At 36.1% G+C, this 19,153-nt stretch overlaps 1 protein-coding gene across 4 annotated transcripts in view; it reads left to right on the top strand.

The window, feature by feature from the left end:
• Positions 1 to 19,153, top strand: part of REV3L (REV3 like, DNA directed polymerase zeta catalytic subunit) — a 181,507-nt gene that overhangs the window by 46,127 nt on the left and 116,227 nt on the right. For all 4 annotated transcript variants that reach the window (XM_041738555.1, XM_041738677.1, XM_041738625.1 and 1 more), the window contains 3 exons: positions 7,752 to 7,941; positions 13,791 to 13,865; positions 18,668 to 18,828. In XM_041738555.1, the coding sequence (XP_041594489.1) occupies positions 7,752 to 7,941; positions 13,791 to 13,865; positions 18,668 to 18,828 (426 nt within the window). The remainder of the gene's footprint in view (positions 1 to 7,751; positions 7,942 to 13,790; positions 13,866 to 18,667; positions 18,829 to 19,153) is intronic.

Here is a 19,153-nt window from a genome sequence, read left to right on the forward strand (position 1 = left end):
TCTTGTTGCCTTTATGGAGGAGCGGGTTTTTTAAGGTTCTTCTTCTGCCATTCTGAAGTGTTTCTATATAGTTTATCTGTGTCCTTCCAGTTTCTTATCCAGCCTCTCATAGCTTGCATTTCTCTTGTGCATTTCTCCTGGACCCTTGGAACTCTCTGGTTCCAGGGCTAACAAACTTATATTTTCAAGTATTCACTGTTACTTCTCTTTCTTGACTGGCAGCCCTCCCAGGGGCTCATTCTCTCATATCCTACATAAATCAAAATCCTTTTATTCCTTCCTTAAATATTAGTATTCCTCAAGTTTCTGACCTATGCCCCTTCTTTTGTCTGTGTATTCTCTTGAGCATTTTTTTATCCATCTGTTATTCAGACTCCCCAATCTGTTGTCTTCTCTACCCAGATCTCTTTCTTAAGCTCTACATTTGTGTACCTAATTGTGTTTAATGTAAATCTCCTTTTGGAAGTTCTTTAAACATGTAAAATTCCACAAGTTCAAAATAGAAATCAGCCTACTCTCCTTTCTCAGTTTTCTTTGACATTCATAATCTATCCAGTTGCCTAAACCAGAAGTTTGCATCATCCTTGATTCTTTCTCTTTTACTCTACTCCCAAATTCCTGTCAGTTATCTCTAAATTCTGTGCCCTAAGTCCTTCTTCGTGTTTTCTCCATCTCTACTGACATTTCTCTCCTGAATTACTCCAATAACCTCCTAAACATATTTTCCTATTAAAATGCTGTCCCTAGTTTCTCCACAGTGTGTCCACCAGGGAACTTTATAAAATGCAAACTCACATAGGTCACAGAATCTACACACACACACACACACACACACACACACACTCACATTTACACATGCATACTTGTCCTTTCTCTCCCTTGCACTCTTTGCTCCTTCCTAACTACATTTTTCTGTTCCTATACCATGTATATTCTCATTTGCTTTCAGATTTTGTATGTACTGCAACATTCTTTCTCACTTTGCTCTTCTGAGTTGCTTCCTCTGGGAAGCCTTTCTATGTTCTTACAAATCTGAGATACTTTTGAACATAGACTTGTTATACTGTAATTGCCTGTTTACTCATCTTTATCTCTGAGTAGAATGTAAAAAGTTCATGAGTTCAAGGACTATGATTATGAGCAGCCCAGGTCTAATACTTAATATTGGACTTTCATAAAGAATTTGGAGAATGGAGAATTTATGCTTATGTTTATGAATAATAAAACCAATTGTGTTTAGCACTGGAAAAACAAAGATGTGTTAGACAAATGTATAAATAAAATAGACCTTTGAAACATCTGGTCCTTGAGAGATATAGTTCTGTTAGTAATGTGGGATTGGTAACTTAAAGCCAATGATTCTTTTTTTCTAAGATTTTATTTTCTTGAGAGAGGAATGAAAGAGTGGGGGGAGGACCAGAGGGGGAGGGACAAGCAGACTCCATCCTGAGCATGGAGCCCAATGTGGGACTTGATCCCACAACATTGAGATCATGACCTGAGCCAGAATCAAGAGTTAGATGCTCAAGCACTCAGGCACCCCAAAGCCAATGATCCTGAATAAAGCCATGTACGCTTTAGTTGAAGAAATAAATGGCATGAATAAATATGAAACCCCAAAGCATTATTTACAAATGAAAAGAGAAAATGAAGAGAAACTGATAACAAAGTTATATACATATGCCCTTTGTAAAGTTAATTATTATACTTAGGTTTTTGTTGGTGGATGTTTTTTTTTTTTAATTTCTAGGTCATTTAGAAGTAGGTGACTTCTTCCTGCCTTTCTCTTTCAGAAATTGTATAATATGTAGAAAAAATACATATGCAAAAAGAAAATTTTAAATTTATCTCCCTTAATGTGTTATACATATTTTTATAATTGAAATAAGCCTGAATATCACCTGAAATAAATATATCATAAATATCTCTTCATGCCAAGAAATATACTGCAACACCATCTGTTGCTGAGGTTGGCAAACTTTCTGTAAAGGGCATATAGTATATATTTTAGGCTTTGGAAGCTAGAAGGTCTCTGTTGGAACTACTCTGCCAGTAGCAAAGCAGCAAGAGACCATTCCAAATGGATGTGGTATAATAAATTTGTATTTACAAAAACAGGCAGTAAGCAAATTGGTATGAGAGTCATAGACGTGATGTAGATAGATCATAATTTCCTATTTTTGAAAATTTACAATTATTTTTTACTATTGGTAATATTGTCTTAGCATCTTAATATTTAAATCTGTGTACATTCTTATTTTTTTCTTAGATGATAATGGGTGATATAACACTGCTTTCTTAAGTGACTTTGAGTTTTGCTTGGTTCATTTTGCAGTTTTATGGGAATGGGGAAAGAAAGAGTGAAACTTTAGAAAGAAGCAAAGACTTTGCTTGGAGGGATACAGACTGAGGTAATGACAGTGATATAAAACTTAAAAAGATATTCTAGGAAGAAAATATGAAAAACTCGATAAATAAACCTTTCCTGTTCACACACCAAGTTTTTCTATTTGATAGCTCTGGAGAGTTTTGTTTAAAATCTTGTGTATATTAAGTTTGAGATTTGGGAGATGGGGTTGCAAGTTACAGAATAAGCATTTCTTACTCTGTTTTCTAGGATACTCTTGAGCCAGTGTGATTTTGATTATGGTGACCAGTCATCTTATTTTAAAAAGAAAAGAAAAAAGAAGATGTTAAGCTTTTCTGTTCTGGGTGAAGGCTAATTAGTTAGAGCAGGGATTGGCATAACTACTCTCCATGGACCAAATCTCTCCCACTGCCTGTTTTCATAAATGAAATCTTATTGGAACAACATGGTTATGCCCGTTCATTTACATATATACTGTCTGTGGCTGCTTTTGGGCTACAGTGGCAGAGTTAAGGAGTTGTTTCACAACAGTATGACCCATAAGGTCTAAAATATGTTACTTTACAGAAAACTTTGCAGACCTAGAACTAGAGGAATGGTACATGTTAGTCTGTTTATCGAAAATGTATCTGCAAAAAATACAGGTAATTTTCCTATGGATAAACTAGTAAGATTTTAGATGCACCGTTTAATGAAGAGACCAAACCTAGGCATTTAAAATGCAGAAGAAAATGTGGGAAAATGGCATAAGAAATGTTGGAATACAGAGGACTTAATGTTTAGTGTACACCTAAATTCTATAAAAGATTAGATTCATGGGCCGCCCGGGTGGCTCAGAGGTTTAGCGCCACCTTCAGCCCAGGGTGTGATTCTGGGGTCCTGGGATCGAGTTCCATGTCGGGCTCCCTGCATGGAGTCTGCTTCTCCCTCTGCTTGGGTCTCTGCCTCTCTCTCTGTCTCAGTCTCTCATGAATTAATAAATAAAATCTTTAAAAAAAAAAGATTAGATTCATAGTATGTACCTAAGTCCTGGCAGTTATAGAGACACCTACCTTAGAGAAGCCCTGCTTACATAGAGTTGATAAGTAGCCAGCTCCACACAGTTTTGCCATGGCGTCTTTAAAAGCCAGCAGTTATGCTGTGACAAGTCTGTGTGGAGCTTTCCTGAAACAGCTTTATTGCAATTTCTGAATTAGTCAACAGCAGTCAAACTGGAAAGCCCAAACTCTTCAGAAACTTTTAAAACCTGTGTGTGTAGGCTTATTCTCCCAACCACAGTCTCCATTCCTACTGAATGTGCTGCCTTAGTTCAGTTTGACCTGACAGTAAGAGAGGACATTCAGAAATTAGGGACATGAAGAATGCCAGTTGCTTGCTTGCTTTGGATCCACATGTTACTTAGACATAGCTTAATATTCTTTTTTTTTTTAAGGTTTTATTTATTTATTCATGAGAGAGGCAAAAGGAGAAGCAGGCCCCCTGTGGGGAGCCTGATGGACTCAATCCCAGGACCCCGGGATCATGACCTGAGCCAAAGGCAGATGCTCAACCACTGAGCCACCCAGGCGCCCCAGAGCTTAATGTTCTAAACCGCTTAGGAAAGAATCCCAAATCACTTAGCAAGGTTTCAAAATAGCAAAGCTGTTGCTAATTTTATTTTATTTTATTTTTTTAAGATTTTATTTATTTATTCATGAGAGACAGAGGCAGAGGGAGAGGCGGGATCCCTGCAGGGAGCCCGATGTGGGACTTGATCCCGGAACTCTGGGATCATGTCCTGGGCCAAAGGCAGATGCTCAACCACTGAGCCACCCAGACGTCCTACTTTCACTAATTTTATAAAAACATTCTTAATCCTGTGTGTGGAGCTCTTTGGAGTATAGTGAGAGAGCCTCTGGATTGAAGTCACAAGTCACTATAACTAGATGTTGCAGAAACCTGAGTACACAGTACCAGCGACCTGCCTCTGAACTTATTTTATGAGGGAAACCATTAATTGAATGCTTAAGCCACTGATTTGAGGGTGTTTTCTCTATAGCTGAATCTACTTCTAACTGATGAGGGGTAGGATAGCTTATCTCAAAGGGACTTTACTATGTGTGGCCCCACACATTTGTGTTGGGGTAGAGCTAATGGAAATTTATAGAAGTGGTCTGTATCTTGTCAAAATAAAGCAGTGCTATTATGGAACTACAAATTTTACAATAATAAGAGACCACTGTTGCCAAAGAGAAATTGACTCTCACATTCATTTTTTATGTATTTTATTCCTTGTTTTTGAATTTATTTTATCTTGTTTCTCATCATTTTCTGTGATACTCATTCTGTATTAGAGCCATTAAGTACAATGCCAACAATTCGTGCTGTGTTCTTCAGGAGGTTGTTCTTAGGGAAAGGTGGTAAGGCACTGAGCCATCCCTAGCTGCTGGAGAACCAGAGGGAGGTACATCTGTGTTGATGTAGTGACTGCAGCTTTGCCTGGGACTATGGGTTATTCAGGGTAATAAGGTGCTATAAGCTAGGGACTCTTCCCAACACCCATGTCCCCCTATAACTGTATTATCCTTAGTTGTATCAAAGTCCCTCTATTTTCACAGATTCATTTTTTCAGATACTCAAGGCTTTTACATCCTTGTTTCTCCTTAAGGAGTTACTCTATTTTGCTAAGGGTTTGTTCAACCATTTAATAAATATTAATCACATGTTAGGTGCTTTGTGCTGGGTCCTGGGGATATTATTATGATCATTCAAACAGGGTACCAACTCCAAAGAACTTTCAAATGGGAGAGTCAAATAAAACAGGCATTTATATTACAAAATAAGAACTGAGGAGTTAAAGATTAAGGAAACCAACATTTACTTTTTTAAAAATTGAAGCAAAAAATAAATAAAAAATAATTGAAGCAGCATGGTTAGATTTTATTGATCTGCTCCTAAATTTTGATTCAGTTATCTAGTAGATATGTGATTTTAGGAAAGTTAACCTTTATGATACTTGAAAGGTGGTTAAATGTTTTAGAAATAAATGTATGTAAAGCACTTAGTTCACTGTCTGCTGAGTAAATCATTTCTGCTTTTTTCCCCTAAATCATACACCACAAATTATTGTAATTTTAAAGCCTCCATAGAAAGATACTATCTTTGGCCCCTGCTTCACAGGAGACCTGAAAAGTGGCGATTAAAAAAAAAAAAAATTCTGTGAACTTTGAACATCCGCCCTGTGAAGAAACTTAGAAGAAATCAGATTTTATAATTATTTCTTGTAAAATTTCTCCAAATTTCCATTATTGAGATATATGGACTGTAAAATTATCATCTTAGGAACTTAGAAAATTGCTTATAAAATAAACTATAACATTAACTCTTGTTTTGTTTTTTAAAGATTTATTTATTCAAGAGAGAGAATGCACGTCGTGAGGGGTGGAGAGAGTCTTAAGCAGACTCCACACTGAATGTAGAACCCAATGCCAGGCTGGATCTCACAACCCTGAGATCAGGACCTTAGGCCAAAACCAAGAGTTGGACACTCAACCAACTATACCACCTAGGCACCCCACTATTACACTAATTCCGTAACCACTGGTCTCAGATTTGTTTGTCAACTTAAAAGAGAATACTTCTCTGTCTCCCCACCTTCCTTACTCCATGTTTAGCATGCCACTTGCTCTTAACTAAATTGTGGCTTGGTTTAGTGTCTTCAGTGATAATGGGTATAACATTTTTTCATGAAATGTTTAAAAAGCATTCAAGTAGATCATCAGTAAATTAATATATTTTTTTAAGACTCATTCATTGTTACAATTTGATTTTTTTCTATTTTATTAAGAAACTACAGTATTTGGGAGATGGTACCATGTTTGAAATGAAACAAAATGATCAAAGAATTTGCTTTTAACTGAAAGTCTCCCCCCCCCCATTCCTTTGAAATTAAGCAACATAACTGCTGCTAAAAATAGAAACTGGTCTAACAGCAGCACAATTTGTAATTCTTGAGAGGTGTGAAAGTTGGTAGCTGAAATCGGATTACCACACTTTAGAGGGTATAGATCTTATTCCATTGTGTGATTGGTCTTTCCAATTTTGCTACGCCGTATCTAATAACTGCTCCAGATTTGTTAATTCTGTTACAGCTGTACCTTAAGATACACTGATGTTCATTGTAGAAAGTATGAAATATAACAGTAGAACATAGAATTCGTCTCTGTGTATTTTATCTAAATCATTCTAAGTTATAAATAGGAAAAAGTAAGCAAACAAATAGTTTCCTACCAAAAAAGAGAAAAAGCCCAGTGAAACAGTGGGATAAGGGTTGGGGAAGGAGTGTAAGGATTGTGCTAGCAGGCAGTATAGTGATAGCACATGAGAAAATGGTATGTTCTTCCATCACTGCCATTCTCTCTGTTTGAAGTCGACAAATGGCATGTACCCCCGAGGAACTAGGGACAGAGCTCTGAGGACAGGAGCCACTTCTGAAATACAGCCCTGCCAGATTCAGGAAAGTAATGGTGCATCTGTTTTCTGTTGCTGCTGGTGTTACTTAACCTTGTCATGGATGTGTTACTGTTTCTGTGGCACTCCTTTTGTGGGTTCTTACCCATATTACTTTCTTTATCATGGCTGTACCTGATTGTCTGTTTGCAGGTCAGCACCATTTACCCCTTTTGCACCCTTGCCTGATATAACGGCTTCCTGGGAAGTGTGTGCATGCTTGTTTTTTCATCTCTCATTGTGTCTCCTCCTGTGCCACTCCACCAAATGTGCAATTTAGATATCTAGAAATCTATTACAGACAAATGATCTGTAGGGGTTTTCTTTTTATTTTTGTCTTTTTTTTTTTTTTTTCCTAATAGCAAAATGTCATGTTTACCCTTTCCAAAATCCTTCTTCCCACCCTTCTAGCAAAAATTCCACATACTAGAACTGCTTTTACCCTCTCCTTTCTCCCAGAGCAGTCTGTCTCAGGGAAGTTTCTTGTTTGAAAACCTGTATGCCAAGACAGACATGCATTGATTTATTTAATAAACTTTCAGTGACTTTTTGTCAGCTTCATAACACTGTGCTAAGTGGTATTATAGGGTAATTCAGTGAAGTATATTAATATAAAGCCAGTGAGATTGTAAGGTAAAATATTCAAACATATTTTCACCAAACTACTATTTCAGTCATACTGTAATGCTTATGTTTACAAAATGCTTCTAAATGTTCTGTTGTGAAATGTAGTTAATATAGGTGGCTTTAATTATGGGTTAATTTTCTTCAACTCTTATCCTAAGTAAAGCTGTGTTATCATTAGAACATTTAAATGATTTGCATTCTGATCTTCATAATGTTAAAATTTTAAAATGCATTTCAAGACTAAACTTTATAATGTGTTACATTTTAGGTCAGAAGACATGTCTTCATCTGCATGGCATCTTTCCTTACCTCTATGTGCCATACGATGGTTATGGACAGCAGCCAGAAAGCTATCTTTCTCAGATGGCATTCAGTATCGACAGAGCACTTAATGTGGCTTTAGGCAATCCATCTTCCACTGCTCAGCACGTGTTCAAAGTGTCATTAGTATCAGGAATGTAAGTATATGTTAACATCTTTTTAAATTTCTGTATTTAAAAATCTTTATTTTTAGTACTATTTCAAGTAAAGGAAACCTATTTGATTCAGAGATACTCTCTCTTCTAATCTGATGGAAATGGGGCAAATTTTATGCTGTAATTTTTTAAAGTAAATTTTTATTATAGTAAAAGATAGATGGTTTAACCTTTTCCATTTCTCCACTTCTTAGAACTGTAGAAGTTCGTGTAATTTATTTATCACATATTTATCGAGCACCTTCCACGTGCTAGGCACTTTTCTAGGTGCTTGGGATATATTGGTGAACAAAACAAAGATTCCTGCCCCCATGACGGTGTAATGGGAAACAGAAAATAACCAACAGATATGAAATAGATTCATTTATTTATTACGTGGTCGTACTATGGAACAAAGATGGAGAAGCAGTATATGAAGGATCGGGAGTGAAGGGTAGGGAAGTGGACTGGTAGCAGTTTTATATAGGGTAATCAGGGAGGGTGTCATTGACAAAGTAAATGACATTTGAGCAAAGACTTGAAGGTGAGGAAGTAGGGATAACATGGAGATGACTAGAAGGGAGGGAAAATAGAGTAGGACAAAATGTGGTTAGAGAGGGATGAATGGATGGATATTATATGTTGACCAATAGTTCTTTTTTGTTGTTGTTGTTGGTTGTTTTTTAAAGATTTTATTTCTTTATTCATGAGGGAGAGAGAGAGAGAGACAGAGACAGAGACATAGGCAGAGGGGGAAGCCGGCTCCATGCAGGGAACCTGACGGGGACTCGATCCCTGGTCTCCAGTATCAGGCCCTGGGCAGAAGGTGGCACTAAACTGCTGAGCCACTGGGCTGCTCTGGCAGTGGTTCTTAAAGTATGGTTTCCAGGACCACCAACATAAGCTTTACCTGATTTGACAACTATGAGAATGTACCTGTCAGTTCTCTAAATACAGGGAAAGTAATTGAACAATGGCCCCACTACCACCCTGAAATCTTTCTATTATTCCATTTGAACTGAAGCTGCTTTTCATAGATGACTCCTAGCCAGTGACTAAGCCTAATAAGGATACTAAGGCAGGCCTGTTCCTGGGAGACCCTTGAAAACTCTGAAGGCCTTTCTGCACTTTGATTAAAATCACACTGCAATAGAAGACATTTCTACTGATCTTCGCTGTGTCCTTCTCTCATTCACTTGAGATCAGATGTGTAAGTTTGGTGGCTATCCTAGCTTCTCCTGGGTCCCTCCTCATTTTCTTTCACAAGTGTTTCCCCTAATAAATTTCTTGTACATATTGGCATCTACTTCTCAGAGGATTCAGAATAACATACTTGGGAACTTACTTAAAATATATTCTTGGGTCCCACTCTAGACCTAATGAATCAGGAACTCTGGTGGTAGAGCCCAGCAATTTGTTTTAATAACAAGCCTTTGTAATGATTCTGATGCAGTTTGAGAACCACTGCGATAGGCTGTTGTGAGGACTTGACTTTTACTCTGAGCTACTGTAGGAATTTGAATATCCACTCTAACTTAAAATTGAAAGGATTACTTTAGCAGTTCTGTGAAGAGTAGATCATTGGGGGATAAGGATAAAAGCAAGAGAGAGCATTAGGACTCTGTTTCATTAATATGGGTGAAATGAGAAAATATGGTAGCTTGCACTTGAGTAGTAATGGAAATAATGAGATGTGGTCAGCTTCTGAGTTTGTTCTTGGGGGTTAATAAGCTTTGCTATCTGATTGGATGAAGATTGTGCCAGGGGGTCAAAGATAACTATAAAATTTTGAGTCCATGCTGCTAAAAGGATGGAACGCAGGCAGAGCATGCTGGCAGGAAAGATTTGGAGCTCATACTAGAACACTCTGAATTATTGATATGTTCATGTGAAATCTATCTTAAATCTGTCTACTTCCACCTTAATTTAGGTTTTCCTCTGGACCACCACAGTATCCTTTTAATTGAATTGTCTTCTATTTTTGTCTTGCTCTAGAGCCATAAAAATACTCCTCGTATAACATACATTGAATCCTTTAAAAATCATTTAAAATATTTAAATGGCTTCATATTGCTCATATAAGAAATTTAAGCTTCTAACCACAGCCTATATGATCTGACCCTTTCCTGCCTCTGTAATTTAGTTTATTATGTTCCATCTAGAAACATAGGTCTTCTTTCAGTTCCTCTAATGGACTAAGCTCTTTCCCAGCTTTGTACATGCAATTTGTTTTCCTTAGGTGCTCTACCCGTCTCTAATCCTTCAAATCCTTCACTTCTCCAGAGAAGTTTTCTCTGACTTCCCTACTTAAAATAGGTGTCATTATTATTATTCTGATGTCTGCCCATTTTTTGTTTCCTTCAGCACTAATATAGTTGGCAGTTGTTTTGTTTTTCACTTAATTATGTATTTCTCCCACCAGCATGTAAACTCCACAAGAAAAAAGACCGTGTTTGTCTTGTCCACCGTTACATCCTTAGTACTTGTATGGTGTTGGGCATTTAGTAGATATGGCTCAGTAACTATTTTGGTTGCATGAATGAATGAGGTAGAAGTTCACATTTGTCCTATGAGAGTCACAATTAAATTAAAGATAATTATCAACTTTATATTCCAGTTTTTTTGTGTTTAATAGTTTCTAGGAACTTTGATATGCATATTCTCATTTCAAAGTTGAATTTCCAAGCAACCTAGTAAAATACATAGTTACCAGTCCTTCCCCCCCCCCCCCCCCAAAGTAAGCTCTTCCCCCAGTGTGGGTCTTAAACTCAAGACTTTGAGATCAAGAGTTGTATGCTCTACCAACTGAGCCAGCCAGACAACCCAGTCACCAGTCTTACTGTATTTTTGATGATTATTTTCTTAAAGACGTCATCATATTTTTAAGAATCTGAATACCCGAGGCAAAGATGAGCTGTTCTATATAGCTGCCATTCTCTTTTTCCTTTTATTCTAATTTTTTCCTAAACTGGATCTCTTTTTGCTTACCATACATTCTAGCTTCTATTATTATTCTAGTCCTTCAATTTTTCCTACTTTAAGGTAGACAGTGTTGCATCTAGCTACCATATTAAACTACAGGTTTAATTCCAGTCTTTTTAGATAATGCATTATCCTGAGGCTAGGTCAAGAGATAGGATTATGACCCCAAGCTCTTTCTGGAATTCCTTACCACTCAGCTACCATGATTCTCAAAAATCTCCTATAAAGAGATTTTTAATCTAAGTTTATTGGGATCTTTTGCTATCCATTTTCATTTTCTTTCTCACTGTTACATTAAAAAACAATTATCAGATATAATTTTTTTAAGCATAAAATATCTATACAAACTCTGTTCCATTCTACTTTCTTCTGTCCAAAGGGTCTCCCTCTTGAGGAATACTTTTGGCAAAATCAGCTGAAGCCAACAGCAGGAAGTAAGGGTTGCAGGTTAAGTTATATAGAAGCAGAAAATGGAATTTATAGAATTTCCAGGCTATATTTTGGGGAAGTAGATGTGAAAACAGAATCCTAGGGTGCCTGGGTGTCTCAAGTTGGTTAAGTATTTGCTTTTGGCTCAGGTTATGATCTCAGAGTCCTGGGATCAAGTCCTTCATCGGGCTCCTCTGCCTGCCTCTCTCTCTCTCTCTGTCTGTCCCTCATGAATAAATAAATAAAATATTTAAAAATATTTAAATTTAATATTTAAAATATTAAAATATTTAATAAAAATATTAACTTAAAAATGCACCAGAATCCTAAATTTATAAAGAATTATATTCAGTTTTTGAAATTTATGAAATTTTAATTGGAAAACCCTAAAGATTGTTAGTAAAACCAAAGCAAAGATAGCATGTACTACACTACATACTTTTTTTTCCTATTTATCTGGCTAAAAATAACTCATGTCTCCAGTTAAGAGAGCTATATTTACATGAAAAATACCATAGCACGAGGACTAAATAGTTGAATTTTGCCAGTGAGAGAGAATGAAATCATTCATGTAATGTGTCTTTGTTTCATGGCAATAGAAATGAGATAAAGAGCAGCAAACTAGACAGGAAGTGGTTGTGTTTTTTGTTTTTTTTTTTTTTTTTTAAAAAAGGGTGGACCCGGTTGGGGGAGAAAAAGAAGGGCAAGGAATAAGGAATTATGGTCAGAGAAGACTTTTCTGAGGAGGTGAGTCTGAGTAGAAATCTGAATGAAGATTGAAAGCAAACCATACCAGGGTTAAGGGCAAGCTTTCCAGGCAGAGAAGATGGCAAGTTACTTGAGAGTGGATCAAGTTAGAGGAACTAAAATGTTTAGAATTTCTAAAGGAAGAGTTATAGGACCTAAGATTGGAGTGAGTAGCAAGAACAAGATAACTTTTTAGGCCTTGGTAAATAGTTGGACTTTTTTTGGATAGAAATTGCTTTACAGGGTGCCTGGGTGGCTCAGTCCGTTAAGCATCTGCTTTTGGCTTCGGTCATGGTCCTGGGGTACTGGTATCCAGCCACCCCATTAGGCTCTCTGCTCAGTAGAGAGCCAGCTTCTCCCTCTCCCTCTGCCCCTCCCCCAACTCGTGTTCTCTTTTTCTTGAATAGAGTCTTTAAAGGAAGAAGAAGAAATGGCTTTACAACAATCGTATAGCTGGCTCTTACCTAAAAGCTTAAAATAGCTAGGGTGAAAAAAAAGTCTATACTCCAAATAATGACTTTACTGCCAAATTACTTCTGTATTTGATGTCTACTACTCTGTCAGACATGACAGAAATGATGTCCTTATGAGGATAAGTTCTATCTAGCGTCCATTATGAAGGGACAATAGTTTTTACATGATAGTTGAATGGGTTTATCCACCTAAAGGTTTAACCAGCCACTTATTTACAGATAAACTCTGGGGAGATACAAAACTTTTTATTTTTTGTGCATATTCATACTTGTTTATATTTATACTTTAATTCTATTGTCTTGGAGAGGGATAGTCTAGGGCTGGCTCAGTTGGTGGAGCGTATGATTCTTGATCTCAGGGTTGTAAGTTCAAGCCCCACTTTGGGCATGGAGCATACTTAAAAAAAAAAAAAAGAATAAGAAAATAGTAGTCTGTATATCAGAAGTACTAGTATGGTTTCATATCCTCCTGCAGTGATGTAACATGATATTCCAACTTATTTTATCTTGCACTGAAGACTGGTACCTTACCATGTAGATTTTTCCTTCTTCCTTTTTCCATTCCAGCTAATGCTCTTGAGAAAATTCCAGCCTCAACATAATTAGGGTCCTTAAGTAAGGCTATGGTCTTTTCAATCTCTTAAGTTCCTGTCTACACAGTTTTCATAGCCTTTGTTGGATTTGGATATGTGTTATGTACACACGCTCACATGTGTACATATATGATAGGTAAATTATCTCTGGCTAGTGAACTTGCAAAATTAATAATAAACAGAAACAAATAAGCAAAGTAACATGAATGCTGTTAATTTAAGGACTTTATTAATGAAGAACGTATCGCTTTTGACAGAAAGAAATGGGAAATAGGTGAACGTGCTTAAAAGATCTGTTTTTCTCATACATGGTTAGAGTAAAGAGAAAAGACCTATTTTTTAATAGTCCTTATGATTGAAATTAAGGTATAAATAGTTTGCCACCCTTTTTTGTCTCTAGTTTTTTGAGAGTAGTATTTCTAAACTTTAGTTTCCGTATTATACATATGGTTTATGTAGGTTTAATTGAAAGGTTTTGGAATGGTTTTGTTTGTTTGGTTTTTGGGGTTTTGGATAATATGTATAAATAAGTGAATTAGGTCAGCTGAGTCTAATTAGAGCAGTAAGTTGCATTACTTCATCTCTTAATGCTGAAAATAACTTGAAATATCTTTTTCCTTTATTTCAGGCCTTTTTATGGTTATCATGAGAAGGAAAAACACTTTATGAAGATCTATCTTTACAATCCTGCAATGGTGAAAAGGTACAAAGAGAAAAATGTGGATAGCTGTCACTTAAGTATTTTAATAATGAAAAGAAAAATCTAGATGACAGGATTATATCATTTGTAGCATTATTAAAGAAAGAGATCATAATATGTGTATTTATGTGCAAAGAGAGAGCTATGGCTTGGCCTCTAGGAAGGATATTTTAAGAGTGAAAGGGACCTTGCTTTATAGCCCCTTACTGCTTCTTTTTTGTCTTATGTTTAGAAAGCTTGTACAAGTAGATAAAAAATGATGGCTGCCTTGTAGGATGCCCTGCCAGCCAGAGCAAATGTTCAGTACCAGGAGAAACTTGCTATTTAGTTTCAAAGCAAAAAGAAATGTGTGAGAGTGAGGCCAGAGTGTAAGGGCTTCAGAGAACTCAAAATCCTGTTGACTCTTTATTAATATTAATGAAATTTTATATCCCAGGCTTTTTGTTTGTTTCTGGTTTTGTTTTGTTTTTTCCTTCTCCCAGTAAGTCTCTGTATCTTATTTTGTCAATGGTCCTGGAGCCTAAGTTACTGATGTCAGGAAGGGCAATATAAAAAGAAGACTTCAGTCATCCTCTGGGGCTCAAAACAAGGGTTTCCACTCTGTGGTGATGAGCTAGGGTAAAAGCATCCTTGGAGAGAAGTGCTTTTTTTTTTTTTTTTTTTTTGAAGATCTCTTTGCTAGTAAGTACTAGGTTTCAGAAGGTAACCTTTTTCTGTGAAACACAAAGTGAATGTTTCCCAGAGTGAATTTAGGCACTAAGAGAGGCACAACAACCAGGGATGTGAGGTTTATTCTGAATTAGGCCAACTGAATGCTTCACTGAATCACTGCCCTAATCCCAGTGGTTATGCCCTTCTTCAAGTAAGTAACCAGTGAAAACTAGTTTTCTCTGTAATCTGCTCCTACCCTTATCCCAAACAGCTTCTGTTATGTAGGGTACCAAAACAGTTTTTTCAGAATAGGCACTTAACAAGCAATGATGTGTCTTCTACCACTTCCCCTTGGTCACACTTTCTCATATCCATGGAGTCCAAAAGATCAATCCCTGTGAATTTTTACCCTCTCTTGCACACACAGTGGTAAGAGAGTAAACATTAATCATTTTTAATCTTTCTCATTCCCAAGTATGCTAGAGGGGTGCCATGAATAAAATTTGCTTACATCTTTAAAAATAATTCTATGTGAAGTATAGATCTAATCTGTTTTTCTTCCTTATGACTATAGCAATCAAGTACTTATTAAACTATTTCTAGTAAGTTTGCTTTAAATAACATAGTTTATCACTGTGCCAATCTGAAATTCCCTGATTTATTGAGAGATTTATTTATTCATTCATTTCAAAATAAATATTTCTAAAATGCCTACATTATTTAATGCACTATGGAGTTTGCTGGGTAAACAGTGAACAAAGGGCATGGTTCCTGCCCTTAGGGATCTTATAGCATATAAGAAGATAGAAATAGTAAACAAGTAACCCAAATATATAACAGGAAGTTGTGATACATGCCATGAAGGAAAAGGATTCTATGACAGAAAATATTTTCCTCCCTTTTGATTATTTTTTAATACCTTTATACACGAATCATTTATGTTATACTATTTAACTAGTATGGAATGCAGTGGTTAGGAGTGTAGATTCTGAAACCAGATTACCTGTATTCAAAATCTGGCTCTGCTATTTACCTGCTAGGAGACCTTAGGCAAGTTATTTAATCTCTCTCTGATGTATTTTCTCATCTGTAAGTAGGATTGATGTTAATGCATGTTGTTCTGATAATCAAATGGTCTTAATATCTGTAAATCGCTCACAACAGTACCAGGCATATTATAAGTGCTGTGTTGGCTATACTATATATGCAACACATTACAGTACAACTTACCTTTACCTTTGGTCTTAACTTTTTTCCTAGAGGCAGATAATTTTTAAGAACGTGGTATGCCCTTCTTTTCATACATAATATATGTACATATGTGCACATATTTAATCTTTAAAAAGATTCCACATACAGGAGCGCCTGGGTGGCTCAGTCAGTTGAGCATCTGCCTTTGGCTCAGGTCATGATCCCAGGGTCCTGGGATTTAGCCCCTGAGTCAGGCCCCCTGCTCAGCAGAGTCTGCTTCTCCTTCTGCCCTTCCCTCTGGCTCCTTCTCTCTCTCTCTTTCTTTCTCAAATTAATAAAAATCTTTAAAAAAAAATTTCGACATATAATTAGTGTCCTGCTAGAATGTAAGTCTACAAAGATTTTTTTCTGCTATATTTGCTGCTTAATCGTCAATGTTTAGAATGTATGTCTAGTATATAGTAGTCAATAACTTTTTGTAGAATGAATATTATACATATTGTTTGGAGACTGGCCTCTTGCTTTCTCTACTTGCTCATCTCCTGTGAGCTTTACTTCCATTCTTCTTAAACTACCTACTCACTACACCCTGGAATTTGTTCTACCTCTGAGATTTTAAATGCAAACATCTTGCATTCTCTCTAGGATAGAGAAATCACTACAGATTGTTGCCACTATGAATTCATGGTCTTCAACTTCACCTGGGCCCTGCCCTGCCTTATTTCTGTTTTTCTCTAATCCTTTTCATCTTTCTCCACCCTCTTACTCAAATGTTAAGCCCCTTCTATGGTTTTGCCTCCCTACTTCATAGTGAAAGTGGAACCCATCAGTCTAGAAAAGTGATTGTCAAAGTGTGTGCATCAGGGATTCCTTTGACCCTTTCAGAGGATCTGTGTGGTCAAAATCAGACTCCTATGTTGCTAAATCCAGTTAGCACCTTTTTTGTCCTTAATTTTGTCCTTAATTTTGACCTTATGTCTGTGCTAATAGTGCTTTAAAATAACCCCAGGTGTTAAATTTCTTTGCTGTAGGCCTCTTTCGGTTTTCCTTTTACCTGTTTGAGCATTTGTATTCCATTTTGTTCTTCATTTAACATCTGCAGCTGTGCTTGGGGTTATATGTCTTATGCTTTTATCTTTTCTCCCTATCCTCTCTTCTCACTGTCCAGCCTTATCTACTCCTTATGGCTTAGTTTTTTCTTTTTGTTAATCTTTATGCATTCGATATCCAGATATATATTTCAATAGCCTAAATTTTCCTTCAGGGCTCTGGATCAATGTATCAGACCATCTGCTGGGTAAATAAAATAGGTCTACCGTTAAAATAAAGGCTCAAAAAAAAAAAAAAAAGTAAAGGCTCACAAAGCAGAGAATATTTTAATTTTAGCTCTTCCATTTTTAATTTATATGATTTTGGACAACTTTTTAATCTAAGACTCAGTTTCTTTATAAAGTGGGAATAATAATATAGGGAGTAGTGAGGATTACTTGAAATTAAACATTTAAAACACCTAACATAATGTCCAGTACATACTCCTTAAATATATGTTAGCTGCCTCTGCTGTGTAAATAAAGTTATTCTTACCCTCATTTTTCACTGTCCTTCATGGTCAGTATTTTCATGGAAATCTACCTGGATACCCCACAATACCTAAACCCCAGTATTCTTATTCCCCCTCTAAAAATATCTGCAAAGAAGCCTGTTTTCTTCCAGTCCTTTCTATTTCGGTAAACGTGGCACCACCAGTAAGTCTAAGCGTCTCCTCAACCCCTTTTCTACCACATCCTCTCATCTAGTCAGTCATCGAGGCCTGACTCTCATTCCTTGTATGTCCCCTGAATCAACATATTGCTATGATCAAGCCACCATCATCTTAGTTTTTTCACAATAGCCTTCTCATTTCCTGTCTCTAGTCCTGTGTATTTTCCAGCTAACTTGGTCATTTTTCTTTCATGCTGTGTACTTCAAAGGCAAATTCTGCTGTCTCTTCAAATGTCTTAGTAGGCTTTACATGACCTGACTTTGCATTCGCTCTCTAGCCCACACTCTGATAGACATACCACAACCTCTGTCACTAAGCCCACTCAGTGATTTCAGTTCCCAAGTAAGCCGTATTTTCTTATGACCCTTTACATGTCTAATTTTGTTTGTGTGAAAAATAATACTCTTCCCTTTCTTCAGAAAAATATCTTTTTTTTTTTTTAGAAAAATATCTTTAATTCGTCATTTAGTCTCCTCTTGGAGATTTCTCTTCAAGAAGACTTCGCAGAAACAACCTCTATACCTTCATCTTATTAATATCCCTTCTAGATGTTTCCTATACTTCCCTTGTATAGCATTTACACTTTTTATAATTGCCTATTGTTTATATTCCCCATCATGAAGGAAAAATAACTCAAGAGAAGAAAAATGGTAATATTTCTGAGTGGTGGATTTGGGTCATAAATCATTTTTTGGAACTTTTTATAATCTTTTAAAATGTTTTTCTCAATTTTAAAAGGGAAAAGCTCTTTTTGTTGTTGTTGTTATTTTTTAAGATTTTATTTTTAAGTAATCTCTATACCCAACGTGGAACTCAAACTTAGAACCCTGCAATCAAGAGTCACATGTTCCACTGACTGAGCCAGGCAGGTGCCCCAGGAAAAGCTCATATTTTAAAAACTTCTGACATTTTGGTTCTTTAACATTTAGTATATTAATATATATAGTAACTAATATATATGTTAGTTTTAGAAGTCAAAATACTCATCCAAGAAGTTTTTTGTCATTTTCTTTGAGTGTGCAGCTTACTTTAAAACTTAACCTAAACTCCTAATTTCTAACAAGGTACACATTTCCAGTGAAATTGAAATAAAAAATTTGTAAGCTAATACAATGGATTTCATTCTCTATAGTAGTGTAATGTTTCACTTAACATTTTAGGAACCATAATTTTGTGATACAACTTTTTTTTTCTAATTTAGGATATGTGAACTTTTGCAAAGTGGAGCCATAATGAATAAATTTTACCAGCCTCACGAAGCGCATATTCCCTACCTCCTACAGCTGTTCATTGACTACAATCTCTATGGAATGAATTTAATAAATCTGGCTGCTGTCAAGTTCCGAAAAGCGAGAAGGAAAAGTAAGGTTAATTTCCCAAGTTCAAATTAAAGCTTTGAAACAAGGATTATGTAATTGATGATTTATAAAATCAACATATATTTAGGAAATAACTGTGGACAAAAAATAAAAAGAAATACACAAAATGGTATAAGGATTTATTAGAAAAAGAATCTCAAAAAATTTTTTGGGTAATAACTATTGAAATATAATTCACATACCATACAACTCATTTAAAATGGACAATTCATTGGCTTTTAGAATTTTCACAGAGTTGTACAACCATCATCACAGTCAAATTTAGAACATTTTCAACACCTCTTAAAGAAACCCTGTAGTCTTTAGCA

This window comes from Vulpes lagopus, chromosome 1 (genome assembly GCF_018345385.1).
Source record: "Vulpes lagopus strain Blue_001 chromosome 1, ASM1834538v1, whole genome shotgun sequence".
NCBI lineage: Eukaryota > Metazoa > Chordata > Mammalia > Carnivora > Canidae > Vulpes > Vulpes lagopus.